Source organism: Catharus ustulatus, chromosome 25 (assembly GCF_009819885.2).
Source record: "Catharus ustulatus isolate bCatUst1 chromosome 25, bCatUst1.pri.v2, whole genome shotgun sequence".
NCBI classification, from domain to species: domain Eukaryota; kingdom Metazoa; phylum Chordata; class Aves; order Passeriformes; family Turdidae; genus Catharus; species Catharus ustulatus.
In genome coordinates, this window is record NC_046245.1 from 5,261,518 (window position 1) to 5,277,415 (window position 15,898).

Below are 15,898 nucleotides of genomic sequence, written 5' to 3' on the forward strand. Positions count from 1 at the left end.
CCCACAGGAATCCTGCACCTGGATCCTGATCCCAATCCCACCTGCAGTGCCCGACCCTGGCACAGCTCAGGGACCCTGAGCTCTCTCCTGGGACACCCAGCCCGAGGCATCTCCCACCCAGCGCTGAGGAAGAGGAGGCTCCAGCCTGGGTCTGGCTCTCCCCCAGCAGGGATGAGAACGAGGATCCCCCTGGGAGCATCTCAGGGGGCAGCAGCACATCCCAACTCCATGGCCTTGGCTTCCCTCCTCCCTGTCCTTTAAATGTCACTTTGACACTGAGCCAGGACCAGGGGATGGGTGACAAATTCACCCCCCGGGGGTGCAGATTCCCCTGGCCCCTCCTGACCAGGGAATGGGCACTTCCAGGGATCAGTTGTTTCTCCAACCATCCATGAATCTCCTGGGTTTGCTCTTCCTTTACCACACCAGCCTGTGGCACAGACATCCAGCACCGTCCAAACCAGGATGAAAAGTCGCAGGATTTGGGTTGGATTCAGGCTGGAGGTGCTGCCTGGGGCTGGCAAACCATGAACAAAGCCAGAGTGAGTGTCCATGACTCCAGAGGTTCATACTCTACTTCAAAAATTCACATTTTGGACCAAATTTAGGGACCTGATCAAGCCATTCCTGAACAGAAAACAGTCCTGGATATTCACATCATCCAAGGGCACAACCCTCCTGCTGTCCAGCAGAAGCTGCACTGGAATAGGATGAGTTCCTCCTCCTACTCAGCTTCCACAGCAGCCAAACAGTAGGGAAGGTCAAACACTTTCAATTCCTAATATTTATCAATGGAATTATGTTTTATGGCAGGAAACAGTTGCTTTTTTGATGGAAAAACCAGCTGTTAGTGTCCCAGTAAGGCTGGATCATGTTGGGAGCAGTGCTGGGGGGTCTGGGACACCTGGACTCCCATCCTGTGACTTCCGTGGGGTGTCCATGGGCAAGTGGGAGAGATGGCACCTGATGGCAGGAGCAGCAGTTGGAGTTTGCTAAAACACAGCACAGCTCTCCTCACCCAGTCCAAACAGCTCCCAAACCCCTCCTGGGAGCTCTGTGCCTTTCTGTAACCCCTTCCTGCCCAGCTCCCACCCGCAGACGGTTCCATGACGTGGGACATGGGGCCCTGGGGGCTCCTGCCGTGGGCTCTGCCCACCCCACACCCCACTGACGGCATCTGCTCCCCTTTCACAACTTCCTCCAGAGCTTCTCCCTCGAGTGCAACACCCCAGACCCGTGCTGGGCCTCACGTTCTGCACCCATCCCCCTCCCCAAGGACTTTGGGGGTTCCCAACCCAATTTCATCACCCACGAGGTTCTCAGGAATGTGACTCAGCAGCAATTCCCGTGGGAAGGGAACCCACTCATCCCCCACCACAGCACCACTCTCCTGCAGCCCCACCAGCCCCACCAGCCATGTGGGCACCACCACCTTCATCCTCCTCCCTGGAAAGATGCCGTGGAAATGTTGGGTATTTTTCCCCTGGAAAAACTGTCCCTTGCACCCTTGGTCCCATGCTGCTCCCCATCACAGCCCCCAGCTCGGTGTCCCCAGCTCTGTCCATGGGGACGATGGGTTTGGGTCTCTGAGCAGCTCCAGGCAGGAAACTCACCTCATTCTCTTCTGACCTGGGGTTGCTGCCATTTCAAGATCCCACTGGGTGCCTCAGATCCCAGGATGGGCAATCTGGGGCTCATCCTAAATTTTGGGGGGTTTTGGGGTGAAGGAACAGTCTCAGGCCCAGATCCCACTCTGCTCTGGCAGAGCATGTCAGGAATCTTCTGGATTAGGTTTGCCCCTGCACATGGAAGCGATGGAGAGGAGGGAAGGGCTGGGAAGCAGGATGGAGGGGTAAAGAAGACACCAGTTCTTCCATGAGGGAATGCATCCCAAATGCCAAAACTGGAGGAGAAAAAGCCAATTTCCAGCTTCCTTTGGGCTCACTTGGATCCCAGTGCATCAAGGACCCATTCCCCATGCTGGAGAGGAGCATGGAATAGCTGTGGAGCTGTGACCTCCCTGACCTCCCTCCCTGCCCTCTCCCTCCCAGCCATGACTCCCAGATCATGTTCACCCCAACCTCCAGCCTTCCCCTGGCGCCCTGGGAAATGTGGGAAACACCTCCAAACCCTCTGAGGATTCTCAGGATTTAACCTGTTCATTTGCATGCCCTCATCACCTCTAATTAAATCTCTGTGGTGTCACTGTCCTTTCAGCCCTCGCTGTCCCTGGAAATCCCCAGGCTGAGCTGCCGGGATGATGGATGGTGGGAAGAAAACAGGATGGGCCCCACACACAGGAGTGGCCATGGGCACATTGGTTTTTCCCTCTTCATGCTAAAAATAAGAAGGTTGTTGCAGGTTTGTGGCCAAAGCCATGGTTCAAAACCAGTTCTTTTTGTGGCCACAGGGCTCCTGGCCTGTCCCTGGCCTGGGACCATAGCTCTAGATCACCCAAGTGATGGGTCCCCAGTGCTCTGCAGCACGTGCAGCTCTCTCACTGAGATCAAAAAATTCTATCTCAACCTTCTCAAAACAAAAAACTGGGGGTGTGAAAGTCATGGGGCTCCAGCCAGGACACCCCTGGCTGAGCCAGTCACGGGCACATCACTCCCAGAGTCCCCCAGATGTCACCCACTCACCACCTCATCACGCTTTGGAAATGGGAGAACAGAAACAAACCAGCCTCCAAGGATGTCACTGGAGGCTGAAACAGTCCCACAGACCTTGTCCTGTTCCTGTGAAGAGATGGGACAGCAGCACACTGGGAAAGCCAGAACCATGTGGGCCGGGATGTCCCATGGCTACAGAGCCCACAGCACCAGGCTCAGCCCCAGACTTCGGGGGATTCTCTTGGGGTGGCTCCAAGGACATTCCGGGGCAGTGAGGGGTGGCAGCCCTGAAATGGGACCTTCAGGAACGGGACAGGAGATGCAACACCCAGTGACACCCACCACAAAGGGACCAGCAGGGTGCTGGGGACCTGGCAGGGGGACAGGCACCAGCAGGGTGATAGAGGCTGGCAGGGTGATGGGGACCAGTGACATGGGACCAGCAGGGTGACAGGGACCAGCAGGGGATTGTGCCTGGGTGACCGTGCCAGGGTGACCATACCAGGGTGACCATGGACCAGGATGACTGTGCCAGGGTGACCATGGACTAGGGTGAGCAGGGACCAGGGTGACCATGTCAGAGTGACCATGGACCAGGGTGACCGTGTCAGGGTGACCATTTCAGTGTGACCATGGAGCAGGGTGACCATGCCAGGGTGACCATGGAGCAGGGTGACCATGGAGCAGGGTGACCATGCCAGGGTGATCATGTCAGAGTGACCATTTCAGAGTAACCATAACAGGCTGACCATGGAGCAGGGTGACCATGTCAGAGTGACCATTTCAGAGTGACCATGGAGCAGATTGACCATGCCAGGATGACCATGAAGCAGGGTGAGCATGGACCAGGGTGACCATGCCAGGGTGACCATTTCAGAGTGACCATAACAGGGTGACCATGCCAGGGTGACCATTTCAGAGTGACCATGCCAGGGTGACCATGCCAGGGTGACCATTTCAGAGTGACCATAACAGGGTGACCATGTCAGGGTGACCATGGACCAGGGATGGGCCAAGCAAGGCGTGGAGGCAGGATGACAGTGAGGTGTCACCAAGCATCCCTCTGTGTCACCCCAAGCGGCGTGTGAGCCCAGCAGCTGTGGCAGTGGGACATTAGCTTGTCACTGTCACCACCAAGGAGCCCCCGTGGAGGGCAGGACTTGTGCATTTGTGCATCTCTGAGAGTTACAGCCCTGGGGCTGTGCTTTGTGTCATGACATCCATGCTATCCATGCCATGCCATGCCACAGCCATGACCCAGGCAGAACGATCCCAGCTCCTGAGGGGTTAAACGTCCCCAGCCATCCCCAAAATGACGAAGAGACGCTGGTCCCCAGCAATTAGGTGACAGATCCGGGTACACCGCAGCCCGGGCTGTGACGTGAGGACGGATCCAGGCTGGCTGGTGGTTTGGCCCTGGCTGGCACCCAGCCCCCAGAGCCACAGCTGCTTCCCCACGGCCTCATGGCACCTGGCCGGGAGCGATGTGTCACCGGCAATTCCAGACACTGCTGCCTCTGTGCTGCCCCTCGGCCTGGTGACCCCCAAAATACCCCAACCCGATGGGGTAGAGCCTGATCAGGTGTCCCCAGTGGGGACAGGATGATGTCCCCACAACTGTCCCCGTGCTGGGTGTGGAGTGCCCTCCCCAGGAGCAGAACAGGGGATGCAGATCGAGGCCATTTCCTTCCCTAAAGCAGCTGCTCTTTGGGGTCAATTCACACGTTTTGCACATTTTCATGCTGGGGGTTTCAAAACTTGAAATGGGAAAAATTTCTGTGGCTGCAGAAGCCTCCGAGCCCCTTCCTGGCTCTTCCCAAGGGCTTGGTGTCTGCTGGGGAATTCCCGAGGCTGGGGAAGGGCGACACAGCCAGGTTGGCTCTGGCTGAGAATTGAGGAGAAAAACAATAAAAAGGGGTTTGTAGAGTATCTGCAGCCGTTGCCGCTCCCAGCTTACCCAGTGGGGTGACTGGGAGGAGCTGGGACGGGGCGGGGCGAGCACTCTGTCCCTGCCGGGGGTGGGATGGACGGGCCACGGTCCTGCCGTGCCCCGGGGGCTCGCAGCAGGAAATCGGGGCGGGGGGCTGGGCTTTGGAGGGGATGTAACCCCAAATCCCCCACGGGGACCACGGGCGGCCCCTTGTGTCAGCCTGCCCCGAGAATGTCACCCAAATGTCCCCAGCACCAGTGACTCCGGTGGTGGCAGAGGGGCAGGCGGGAGCTGCGACCCTGCACATCTGGGGCTCCACATCTGAGGGCGTCACATCTGGAGGGGCCACACATCTGGGAGGTTGCATACCTGGGGGGGTCACACATCTGGGGGAGCTACACATCTGGAGGGGCACGCATCTGGGGGAGCTACACATCAGTGTCACACCTGAGGCTCTCCGTCTGGGATGGTGGCTGCACCTCTGAGGGGGCTGCACATCTGGGGGGTGACACATCTGCCGGGTCACACATCGGGGGGTGACACGTCTGGGGGTGACACGTCTTGGGGGGGTCACACACTGGGGGACACGGGCGGCACGGGAACGTGCTTCCCCCTCGTGGCCGCAGGTGGGAACTGCACCCGGCCCCTCCCCGAATGGGGAAACTGAGGCACGACCCCAACTCCGGCACCCCTTCTCCGCCGCCTTTGGGGGGAATTCACAGCTCCCCAAAACCTCCGTTCCTGCCCGTGGGTGTCTGCCGGCGGTCCCCGAACACTCCCCAGGGGGGTCGCCTGCTCCGTGTGACACCTGGGGGATGCAGGGCCCCAGGGTCACTCCATGGTGGGCTCAGTTCCGTCCACAAATCTGGGGAAAAAAGTACAGAGAAGGTCAGCCGGGGTGTGACAGCCTGCGGGACTGGGGGGCACAGATGGGACTCTCGGGGACAGAGGGGACACGGCCCCACAGCGGATCCATCACTCCCTAAGTTGCACCAGAGCAGCCAAAAGGCTTAAAATGAACCCAAACCTCCCAACTCTGTGCTGGGAGCGGGGGTTCAGCGGGTCACTCCAATCCCACAGACACGACCTCCTCCACCAGTGTCACCCTAGCCAAGCTGACCCGCGGCTCTGGGGACGATGGCTCCCTGAACACATCCTTCACCCTAATCTGGACCCTCACTCCGGGTCCGGCCCCTTCCTCGGTGCAAACCACCCTGGGAGGATTTTCCTGGCAGTGATAGCTTTGGGGTGAGCCCGGGATCAGGGCAAGGGCACAGAGTCCTGCGGGTCACGGGGCTGGCTCCTGCCGGGTGACGTCACCGACACCTGGTCCCGGGTGGGGGATTTGGGGTGGGGGTACCCCGGGCTGAGTTCCCCCCTGGACGCCCCGGGGCCAGCACGCCCTGCCGCGGGGTGGGGGGCCCGGGCTGTTTGCAAATGTGGTGGCTGCGCCAGGTGGTTGTGTCCCCCCCGTCCCTCCCCCGCTTTAACGAGAGGGCAAAGAGCAGGAGGGTGCGGTGCCGACGACAAGCCCTGTCCCCTGCCCGTGTCACCCTCCGCAGGCACAGCCCGAGCGGCAGAGCCAGGAGCGAGGTGAGCGGGACACCCCGGGGCAGACACCCCATCTCGGGACATGGGGGTCCGGATTCGGCCGCTGGGGACCCCCTCGGGGCTGGGATGGAGCACGGGCACTGGAGATGGAGGGTCAGGGGGGTCACCAGGGAGACCGCACCGTCCGGGGTGGGGGGAGGGGTGGCACATCCCTCAGGTGTTTGAGGACACCTTGAGGGTGACAAAGGGACCGTGCCCGGGATCTCACAGCAGGATCGAGACGCTCTCGCTGCTCCCCGGCAGGATGGGAGACCCCTTCGGCCGCTGGAGCAGCGCCCCGTCCCGGTGAGCAGGGAGGGGGGGCCCCGCCGGGGGAACCCCGGGGGCTGGGCAGGGCTCTAAAGGTCCCTCTGTCCGTCCAGGGGTGAATATGACGACAGGACCCAGCTCCGGCGTTCCAACAGCTTCGCCCGCCTCACCGGGAAAAGCATCTACAGTGAGTGAGGGCTGCACCCCAAAAACCCCTCAAATCCCCCCGGCTACCCCCCCCACCTTGTCCCTGTCACCTCACCCTGCGTGTGCCCTCAGACCAGCGCAAGGACTACGGGCAGACGCTGCTCAAGCTCCAGAACGATTTCCAGCACCACGTTGAGGTAGAAGCCCCCTCAGAGTGCCCCGTGCCCCCCCAGCCTCGCCAGGGGGTCCCTGTGACACCGGTGCCGTGTCCCCCTCCCAGCACCTGCTCACGATGCACCTGGACCGGGACCTCCGCAACGCCGAGGATTGTCTGGGGCGCCTGAAGGACCTGGAGGAGCAGGGACGGATCTGGGGACAGGATGTCGTCCTGGAAGTCAAGGACCAGGAGCTGGTGCTGAGCGATGTGGAGAGCAAGGTACCCCCGGCCAGGACACCCCCAAAGCCTGGTGCCCTCTGGCCATGGAACCCCTCGGCTAAGTGACCCCACAAAGCCTGGTACCCCCTGAATCCTGGTATGCCCCCAAAGCCCAGCACTCCTCAGCGAGGGCACCCCTTGAATCTCGGTACCCGCCGGCCAGGGCACCCCCAAACCCCAGTACCCCCTGGCCAGGGTATCCCCTGAATCCTGGGACCCCCTGAATCCTGGGACCCCCTGGCTATGGAACCTCCCAAACCCCGGATCCCCCCAGTCCCGATATCCCCAAGCCCCAGAACACCCCGCTGCCCCCCAGCCCTGGCAGCTCCTACAGCCCTGGCACCCCCGGTCTGGGCACCGCCCCAGTCTGGCACCCACAGCCCTGCCCCCCCCGACTCAGCGCCCCAAACTCTGCTGTCCCCCTCCTACGCCACCCCACCACTCCCATCAAACCTCACACCCCCAAAGCCCGATCCCCCCAGTCCCACTCGCACCCCTTTAACCCTTTCCTAGCCATTCGGGTGGGGGGACTGCGCACCCCGTTTTCCCCCTTCCAGGAGGAGCTGGATGCTTTCCCGCTGGGAAGTGTGCAGGGATGCTCCGCCGGACTGGACAACACGGTGCTGGCCGTCAGCGTCCAGGAGAGGAACCCACCGAGGACCAGCGTGCTGCTCTTCCAGTGCGAGCGGCTGGGGGTGAGCCCTGAAGGGGGGGAACAATGGGGGACAGCCCCCCGGAATGGAGAGCTGATGGCAGGGGGTCTGTCCGTGCCAGGCAGAGACGCTGAGGAACAGCCTGGAGAAGGTGTTGAGGCAGAGGAAGGAGGAGCAGAGCAATCACTACGGGCACAGGTATGGGGGGTAAGTGACTCTGCGACCCCTCCCCGGAGACAGCTCGACTGAGCCCCCAAGTCTCGTTCCCCAGAGCTGCGGTGAATCTGGCAATGGGGTGTCCTGGTGGCCCCGCACTGCCCCCAAAGAGCCCCTGCCTGTGGCACACAGCCCCTGCCGAGGGGTGAGGGGTCCTTTATCCCCAGTGCCCCAGCTCCAGGCTCAGCCCCCCATCCTACCCCATCAGTACAACCCCCCCACCCCAGCCACGGGCTCAGCCTCCTTCCTACCCCTCCTACTCCATCCCCATGGGCCCGACCCCCCACCCCATCCACAGGCTCAGTTCCCCCTCCCTCCCACTCCCTCTTCCTCATCCCCACGGGCACAGACCCCACCCATGAGCTCGGTCTCCCCTCACCCCAGTGTGTTCCCCACCCCATTTCCCATCACTGGGCTTAGATCCCTCCCCTCCTCCCTTGACCTCCTCCCTGTTACCCCACACCCCCAGACCCCCACAGCCCACCTTGGAATCACTCCTGCCCCACACCCACACACAGAGCCCGTCCGCCCAAGCTCCGCTCACCTTCCCCCTCTCCATTCCCTCTTGTCCCGGAGCAGCCCGGACATGCCACCGAGCCCGGCCCCTCTGTACGCGGCCCCGGGGCGCTGGGCAGAGCCCCCCGAGCCCGAGCCCTCCGTGCCCCCCCAGCGTGGGCTGCCCCCCCAGCGTGGGCTGAACCCCCAGCGTGGGCTGAACCCCCAGCGTGGGCTGCCCCCCTCGGACTACCGTGAGTCTCGGGCGGGGGATGGAGGGAGGGGCTGCATCGTGCCTCAGTTTCCCCAGGAGCAGGGGGTGACCCTGTGGTGTCACCAGGTCCGCCGGAGCCCCCGCAGATGCCGCAGACCCAGCCCCCCGCCCCTGCTGTGTCCGAGGTGGACCGAGATATTGTAAGTCCCAAGCCACCTCCCATGGATGGGGACACCGCAGTCTCAGCCCTGGGGACACTCACCGTCCCCCCTGCACCCACAGGAGGTTCTCAACCACGTCCTGGGGGACCTGGAGCTCTTCACGGACCGCCTGAAGGCGACCCTGAATTCGGCCAGCACTAAGAAGAAGCTGAAGAAGAAGAAGAAGTCGGGTAGGAAGGGACGGGAGTGTCCTTGGGGCGGCTGCTTGGGGCTGAGGTGCGGCCAGCCCGGTGCCAGCTCCCGCTCTGCCCCTCCAGCACTGCCCCCGACCGATGAGTACACCGATTTCTTCCAGAAGGTGAAATACGCCCTCAACCTCGTGGTAGGTCCCGTTGGGCTGGATGGGGGCGGATGGGGAGGCGGGGGGGCTGTGGGGATGGGGGGGCTGTGAGGGTGGGGGGGGCTGTGGGGGGGCTGTGGGGATGGGGGGGGCTGTGGGGATGGGGGGGCTGTGGGGGCTGTGGGGATGGGGGGGCTGTGGGGATGGGGGGGGCTGTGGGGATGGGGGGGGCTGTGGGGATAGAGGGGGACTGTGGGAATGGGGGGGGCTGTGGGGATGGGGGGGCTGTGAGGCTCTTCGGGAACAGGGGGCAGTGTGGGGAGGCGGGGATTGTGTGAGAACACGGGAGTGGGGATGTGCGGAGATGGGGGCCATGGTGAAGCCATGTGGGAATGTGGGGGCCATGGGGATGGAGCTGTGTGGGGTGGAGGGGCTGCATGGGATGAGGGAGCTGTGGGTGAACTGAGGGGCTCTGTGGGGACAAGGCTCTGTGTAGGGATGACAGGAATGAGAGGTGTGGCTGGACGGGGGGGCTCCGTGGTGTTGGGGGGGCTGTGTTAGGACGGGATCTCCATAGGGACACCCTTCCCCGTTCCCACAGGGACGGACCCACCCCCGCATGTCGGACCCAGACCCCCGCGAGCTGCTGCGCCTCATCTTCTCAGCTCTGTCCTTCGTGAGTGTCCCCAAAGCGGGTCCCACCCCGCAAAATGTGTGAGGCAGGTGGGGATCACCCCTGGGGGATGCGTTTGGGGGTCCTGCTCCATCCCCGTCCCCTCCAGGTCCTGGATAACTGCCCCAGCCCCGGCCTGGCCCCGGGGGTGGAGAGCCCGCTGCTGCTGCCGGAGGCGCTGCAATTCCTTGAGGACAACCTGAGTGATGACGACTACGGCGTCTGGAAGAGCCTCGGCACCGCCTGGAGCAAGTCCAGGTAGGGTCCAGCCCTCCGACACCGAGAAGGGGAGGTCTGGATTTGAGCGGGGGCCACAACAGCCACCCCGGTGTCGTCCCCGATGGTTGCAGGGCTGAGTACCCCAACAGCGCCCAGGTGCCCGCGTACATCCCGGTATTTTCGGACGGGTGGCTGCCCCCCGTGATGGAGCAGGAACGCCACAGGGGCCTCCAGGACACGCTTCCGCCTGCCCCAGTTTCCCCAACTCCCTTTCGACACCCTTCCCTGTCCCTGCCCCCCGCACAGCCCCCGGCCACCGACTGGAGAGACAGCCCCAGACAAGTGTAAGTGTCCCCTTCCCCGACGGATGCGAGGGTCGGGGTCCCCGGCTGGGTACTGATCCACCCCCTCACCACTTCCAGACTCCCTCTCCCTGCCCAGGGGCTGGTCCGAGCCCTCTACGACTTCCAGGCCAGGAATTCGCAGGAGCTGAGCGTCAGGAAGGGGGACACGCTGCAGGTAGAAACGGGGGGTCCCCTCCATGGGTGGTGGTGGGGAAGACGAATTTGGAACCCCGGGGCCCTGGCCCTCCACCCTGCCCCCCTTGTCACCTCTCCTAGGTCTTGGACCAGCAGAAGAAGTGGTGGCTGGTGCAGGACGAGAGAGGGGACAGGGGACACGTCCCTGGCAACATCCTGGAGCCCCTCCCGGAGCCGGGGCACAGCGCCAGACAGGTGGGGGTCCCCTCTCCCCTCCCTTCCCCGCGGCCCCCACCAGGAGGGGGAGGCCACCCCGATGTCTCCTCCCTTTGTCCCCGCTCCAGGACAGGGACAGCCCCCCCACCCTGCACCCCAGCTCCTCTCCGGCGGAGGTGACGGCCTGGCTGGTGGACAAGGGCTTCTCGCGGATGTAGGTGGTCCCTTGAGCCCCTGCCCCCCAAAACCCGCCTGGGTGCACTCGGGGGTGGAGGCGAGCCCGGCTCACCCCTGTCCCCCCCGCAGCACCGTGCGGACCCTGGGGGTGCTGCCGGGGCACGAGCTGCTGCAGATGAGCCCGGCCGAGCTGCGAGGTGTCTGTCCCGAGGAGTGGCGGAGGGTCCTCTTCAAGCTGTCCCCCATCAGGACATCCCTGGGGGTGAGGGACTCCCACCCCGCACCCCCACCCCGTCCCCACGCCCCCTCCCCATCCCGGACTGATCCTGTGGGCGAGGGAGCTCTGCCTCTGCCCGGGCTGGCCATGGGGGTGAGGGACTTTCATCCCTCCCCCTCCTCCCCATCCCGGAGCTCCCCCTCACACACACACTTCTCTATCCCCTTCTCTGCAGATGGATCCCATGAACTGAGCCACCGAGCCCACGCTGCTGTCCCCAGTGTGTCACCACCCCGGATGGAGCACCCTGGGAACGGCCGGACCTGGGGCAAACCCACCCCCCACATCCTGCCTGGCCCCCTCCAGACAGAGAACCACTCCTCGAAATTAGAGAATGATCCCCGCCAAAGCCACCAGTGAGTGACACAGGGCCTCAGGGACTTGTCCCCACGCACTGGAGGGCTCTTGGGGACCCCTGCCCAAAGGAATTGGGGGGCAGGCACTCCCCTCGAGGGGTCACGCACTGGGAAATGACTTTGCACCCCCAAAATGAAAAGCGATTGATGTGGTAAATAAAAGTGACAGCAGTTGGGTGTGCAGAGTCTGGGGGGCACCCTGGGGGCAGGGAGAGGGATGAGGGAGGGGGAATAGGGACAGGGCAGGGAGAGGGAATAGAGGAATAGGGACAGGGCAGGGAGAGGGACAAGGGCAGGCAGGGGGACACAGCACTGCACCTCCCGCAGCACCCAAAGCACATTCCTGGTCCCCATCTTTTCGAGCTGATGGCAGCAAGGGGCCCCAGAGGACAGGGCTGTCCCCAGCCCACCCCACTCAGCACCCTGGGTGGGTGGCAGGGCACCAACGCTCCCTCCCCCCAGCCTTTGTCAGGGCTGCCTCATTAGAGCTCATCAGGAAAGTGCTAATGAGGATTGGGGGCGGGAAGAAGGGAGGTGCAGGGCTCCTTTCCCACGGCAACGAGGGAGGGCCCTGGGGCAGCACAGGGCTCAGCTCGTGCCCCCAAACCAATCCAGCCACGTGGTCCCTTGGGGCAGGGACCCCCCTTCACCCCACACCCAGCAACCCCCAACCATGGGTGGGGGCTGCCTCAGTGCCCCCCAACACCACAGGGCTTGTGGGGGGCTCAGGCTGCCACATCTAAGAAGTACTTTATTGTTTGGGGGGCGTCATGCCAGTGGTGCTGTCCCCCACCAAGGATGGAGGACGCTGGAGGGGCTGGGTTAGGGCTACCCCCACCTTCTAAGCCCCACACTGAGCTCCTACAGCTTCTTGTTGCCCCACTTGGCCATCTTGTTGTTGATGGGCATCTTCTGGAAACGGCTGGACTTCATGTAGGCAGCCACCTTCTCCAGAGCCTGGGGACAAACATGGAGTGTCAGGGATGCCCCCACCCAGGGGTGACCTCAGGGTGCCCCTGCTCACCCCAAAGCGGTCCATGAAGTCCTTGAGGTTCTTGAAGGGCTCCAGGCACTTGGGCTCAAAGATTTGGTTCTGGTCCAGCACGTCGAACATGAGGAAGTCCACAAAGGTCAGCTGGGGACATGGGGGGGACACAGTGAGAACAAACCCTCTTCCCAGTCCCTCAGCCCTCTCGGGAGTCCTGGCAGTACCTTCTCCCCTGCAAACCACTTTCTGTCCCCCAAGAAGTTGGAGAAGAGCTTCAGCTTCCCTGGGAGCTGCTCCAGGTAGCCTGGCTTGAGTTTCTCCTGAGGGAGGAAGGAAGGGGTGAGGATGGGCAGCCCCAGCCTGGCATCCTAGGGAGCACCTTCCCAATATGGGGTCCCCCATGCTGGCCTGGGGTCCCCCAGCCTGCAGAGCACTCACAAAGTCAGGGTTGTAGCAGACCATGACAAGGCTCATACGGAAATCCATGATCTGGTTCTCCAGCATGTCCACGCGCAGGATCTCCTCCTCTGTCTCACCACCTGCACAGGGGGATGTCAGCACTGGGGGCCCAAACCTGCCCTGATCCCAGCCCTGCTGCTCCAAACCTGCCCTGATCCCAGCCCTGCTACTCCAAACCCTCCCTGATCCCAGCCCTGCTACTCCAAACCCTCCCTGATCCCAGCCCTGCTGCTCCAAACCTGCCCTGATCCCAGCCCTGCTGCTCCAAACCCTCCCTGATCCTGGCCCTGCTGCTCCAAACCCTCCCTGATCCTGGCCCTGCTGCTCCAAACCTGCCCTGATCCCAGCCCTGCTGCTCCAAACCCTCCCTGATCCCGGCCCTGCTACTCCAAACCCTCCCTGATCCCGGCCCTGCTACTCCAAACCCTTGCTGACCCAGCTCTACTGCTGGCTGTGGGTCAATTTAAATTCAGCTCCAACCCCATGCTCACCCCTACTCCAAACTACCCCAACCCAACTCCAACCCCAAACCAAGCCCTACTGAATCCCAATTCAATTCCAACCCTACTCTAATCCTAATCCAACTCCAACCCTCCTCCAATTCCAGCTCCCAACCCTGCCCTGAGACAAACTGCACTCCAGCTCCCACGCAATTCCAGCCCCGCTCCAGCCCCCCCCACTCACACATGTTGTGCTTGCGGGCGATGTAGCGCAGGATCGCGTTGCTCTGCGTCAGCTTGGTGGTGCCATCGATGAAATATGGGAGCTGGGGGTGACAGAGGGGCATGGGGACACTGGGACATCGAGAGACCCCCAATCATACCCTCCCCCCAGCTCCAGACCACCTACATTGGGGAAGTCGAGCCCCAGCTTCTCCTTCTCGTTGATCCATTGGCTCTTATCGTAGTCGGGAGCTGGAAGGGAAGGGGCAGCTGGGTGATGTCCTGTGCTCCCCAAAAGCCAGAGAGGCTGAGGGTGGTGTGGGGACCCCCTGCCCCCCCTCACCTTCACCACAGCTGTAGAGCTTGTCCTCATAGGGTGTCTCCGTGTACTCCAGGAGCAGGCGGATGGCGTGGCAGAGCTGGGCAGTGGGATCAGTGAGACACCCCAAAAACATCCCCCACACATGAGCCTGGAACTGGCTCACACATGGGGAAACTGAGGCACAGGGGAGGGCAAACTGCACCCCCTTCCCAGTACTCCAGTCAGCACCCTCTGCACAGGGGGACCCCTCCCAAGAGCCATGCCCTCCCACCCCCAAGTGCAGCAGGACCCCCACAAGACACCCCAGACTATCCCCCAGAGATGGAGCACACTTCCAACAGTTTCCCCAAAAGACCTGAAGGGTCCCTGCAGACCCCCCAAGAGACCAGAGGGGCTCCCACAGCTCCCCCCAAGATTAGGAAGACAGCCCAAGACCTCCCAAAGGACCAGAGGGACCCCCACAGCCTCACCAGAGCCCCCCCAAGGGTGACGCCCTGCAGTCCCCCCAGGACTAATGATCCACCCCAGCCGCCTGCCCCAAAAAACCAGAGGGACTCCCACAGCATGCCCAAAAGACAGAGGAGACCCCCAAAGACCCCCACAAACACCCTGAGGACAGGAGGGACCCCCGAAGCCCCCCCGCATCCATCCCACATCCCAAAGGCACCTCCCGCAGCCCCCCCACAAGATCAGCGGGACCCCCGACCCTCGGTGCCCCCTGAAAGTCCCGAGGGATCCCCACAGCCCCCCCAAGACAAAAGCCAAGCCCACAGAGCCCTGCAGCCCCCAGCAAACGGGAACGGCCACAGCCCCCCCCCGCCAAAACCAGCAGGGCCCCAGCCGGGCCAAAAGCGCAGAAGGGACCCCAAAAACCCCGAACATCCCCTGCAGCCCCCAAACACCAAAGGGACCCAGCAAAACCCGCTAAGTCCCCCCAGAAAGCGCAGGGCACCCCGCCATCCCCCTCAGGACAGCCGGGGGTCCCCGCAGCCCCTCCCCGGGGGTGGGGGGTCCCCCCGGGTGTGGCGGCTCCCCCCGGTCCCCCCCGGTCCCCGCTCACCCCGCGGATGTCCCAGTACCCCAACACCGCCATGGCGCGCGTGACCGCCGGGCCCGCCCAGCCCGGGGCGGGGCTCGCGCTCGGCGGCACCGGGACCGGCCCAGCTCCGCCCGCCCGCGGCACCGCCGGGCTCCTGAGGGACCGCTCTGCGCAGGGCTCTGTGCCCTCCCACCTCCGCCTGGAGCCCCTTAGCCACAGCCCCCCGAGCCCCTCCGCCTTCCCCCCATCCCCGAGTTCTGCCGTGCTCCCATCCCCATGGGCACCCCCTCGTCCCGGGGCTCTGCGACCCCCCCAAACTCCACGGGTCCCCTTTACAGAGAGTTCTGTGCCCTCCCACCTCCGAATGCACCCCCCTTATCCTGGGCACTCCACAACTGCCCCGAACTCCGCGGCATTTTCTGTAACCCGGGAGTTCTGCCACATCCCCGCAGGAGCCCCCTTGTCTTGAGGGTTTTGTGGCCACCCCAAACCCCACGGGGTCCCCCTTACTCTGGGGTGTCTGCGACCACTCCAAGTTCTATGGGGGTCCCCTTAACAGGGGGCTCTGTGACCCTCGCCATCCCCATGGCTTTGTGACCCCCTGAACTCCATGGGGTCCTCCTTATCCTGGGGGTTCTGTGACACACCCCATCCATCCCCACGGGACCACTTTATTCTGGGGGCACTGCAACCCCACAAACTCCATGGGGTCCCCTTATTCTGGGGCTCTGCACCCCCTTTAATTCCATGGATTCCCCCATTCCTTGGGAACCCTGTGACACCCCCCCCCCCCAAACTCCACAGGAACTCCTTTATCCTGGCAGTCCTGCATCCCCCTGTGATACCCCTTTCTCGGGGCCCCCCTTTCAATCCCCTAAGCTGCAGGGGGGATCTCACTATCCTGGGGGGATAGAGACCCCACCTTGGCCCCCACAGTCTCCATGGGGGTCCCCCTTATCTTGGGGAT

General features: G+C 63.1%; 2 protein-coding genes across 2 annotated transcripts; one reads left to right on the forward strand and one right to left on the reverse strand.

The window, feature by feature from the left end:
* The first annotated feature begins 6,397 nt into the window (after positions 1-6,397).
* EPS8L3 (EPS8 like 3) lies at positions 6,398-11,363 on the forward strand. The gene is made up of 18 exons (XM_042779972.1): positions 6,398-6,438; positions 6,516-6,589; positions 6,682-6,746; positions 6,830-6,985; positions 7,543-7,680; positions 7,760-7,836; positions 8,434-8,603; positions 8,690-8,763; positions 8,846-8,954; positions 9,042-9,106; positions 9,666-9,740; positions 9,847-9,995; positions 10,088-10,300; positions 10,379-10,475; positions 10,577-10,696; positions 10,780-10,865; positions 10,958-11,090; positions 11,281-11,363. Exons 1-18 carry the CDS (start codon positions 6,398-6,400, stop codon positions 11,296-11,298), a joined length of 1,860 nt encoding a protein of 619 aa, XP_042635906.1. The 3' UTR covers positions 11,299-11,363.
* Positions 11,364-12,192: 829 nt separating this feature from the next.
* Positions 12,193-15,035, reverse strand: LOC117007257 (glutathione S-transferase Mu 1-like). Its single transcript, XM_033080268.2, has 8 exons — positions 14,953-15,035; positions 13,914-13,989; positions 13,758-13,822; positions 13,593-13,674; positions 12,888-12,988; positions 12,674-12,769; positions 12,486-12,596; positions 12,193-12,418 (listed from the first exon to the last, which is right to left on the reverse strand). The coding sequence occupies exons 1-8, from the start codon at positions 14,983-14,985 to the stop codon at positions 12,323-12,325; spliced, it is 660 nt and encodes a 219-aa protein (XP_032936159.1). The 5' UTR covers positions 14,986-15,035; the 3' UTR covers positions 12,193-12,322.
* Between the last annotated feature and the right edge of the window lie 863 nt (positions 15,036-15,898).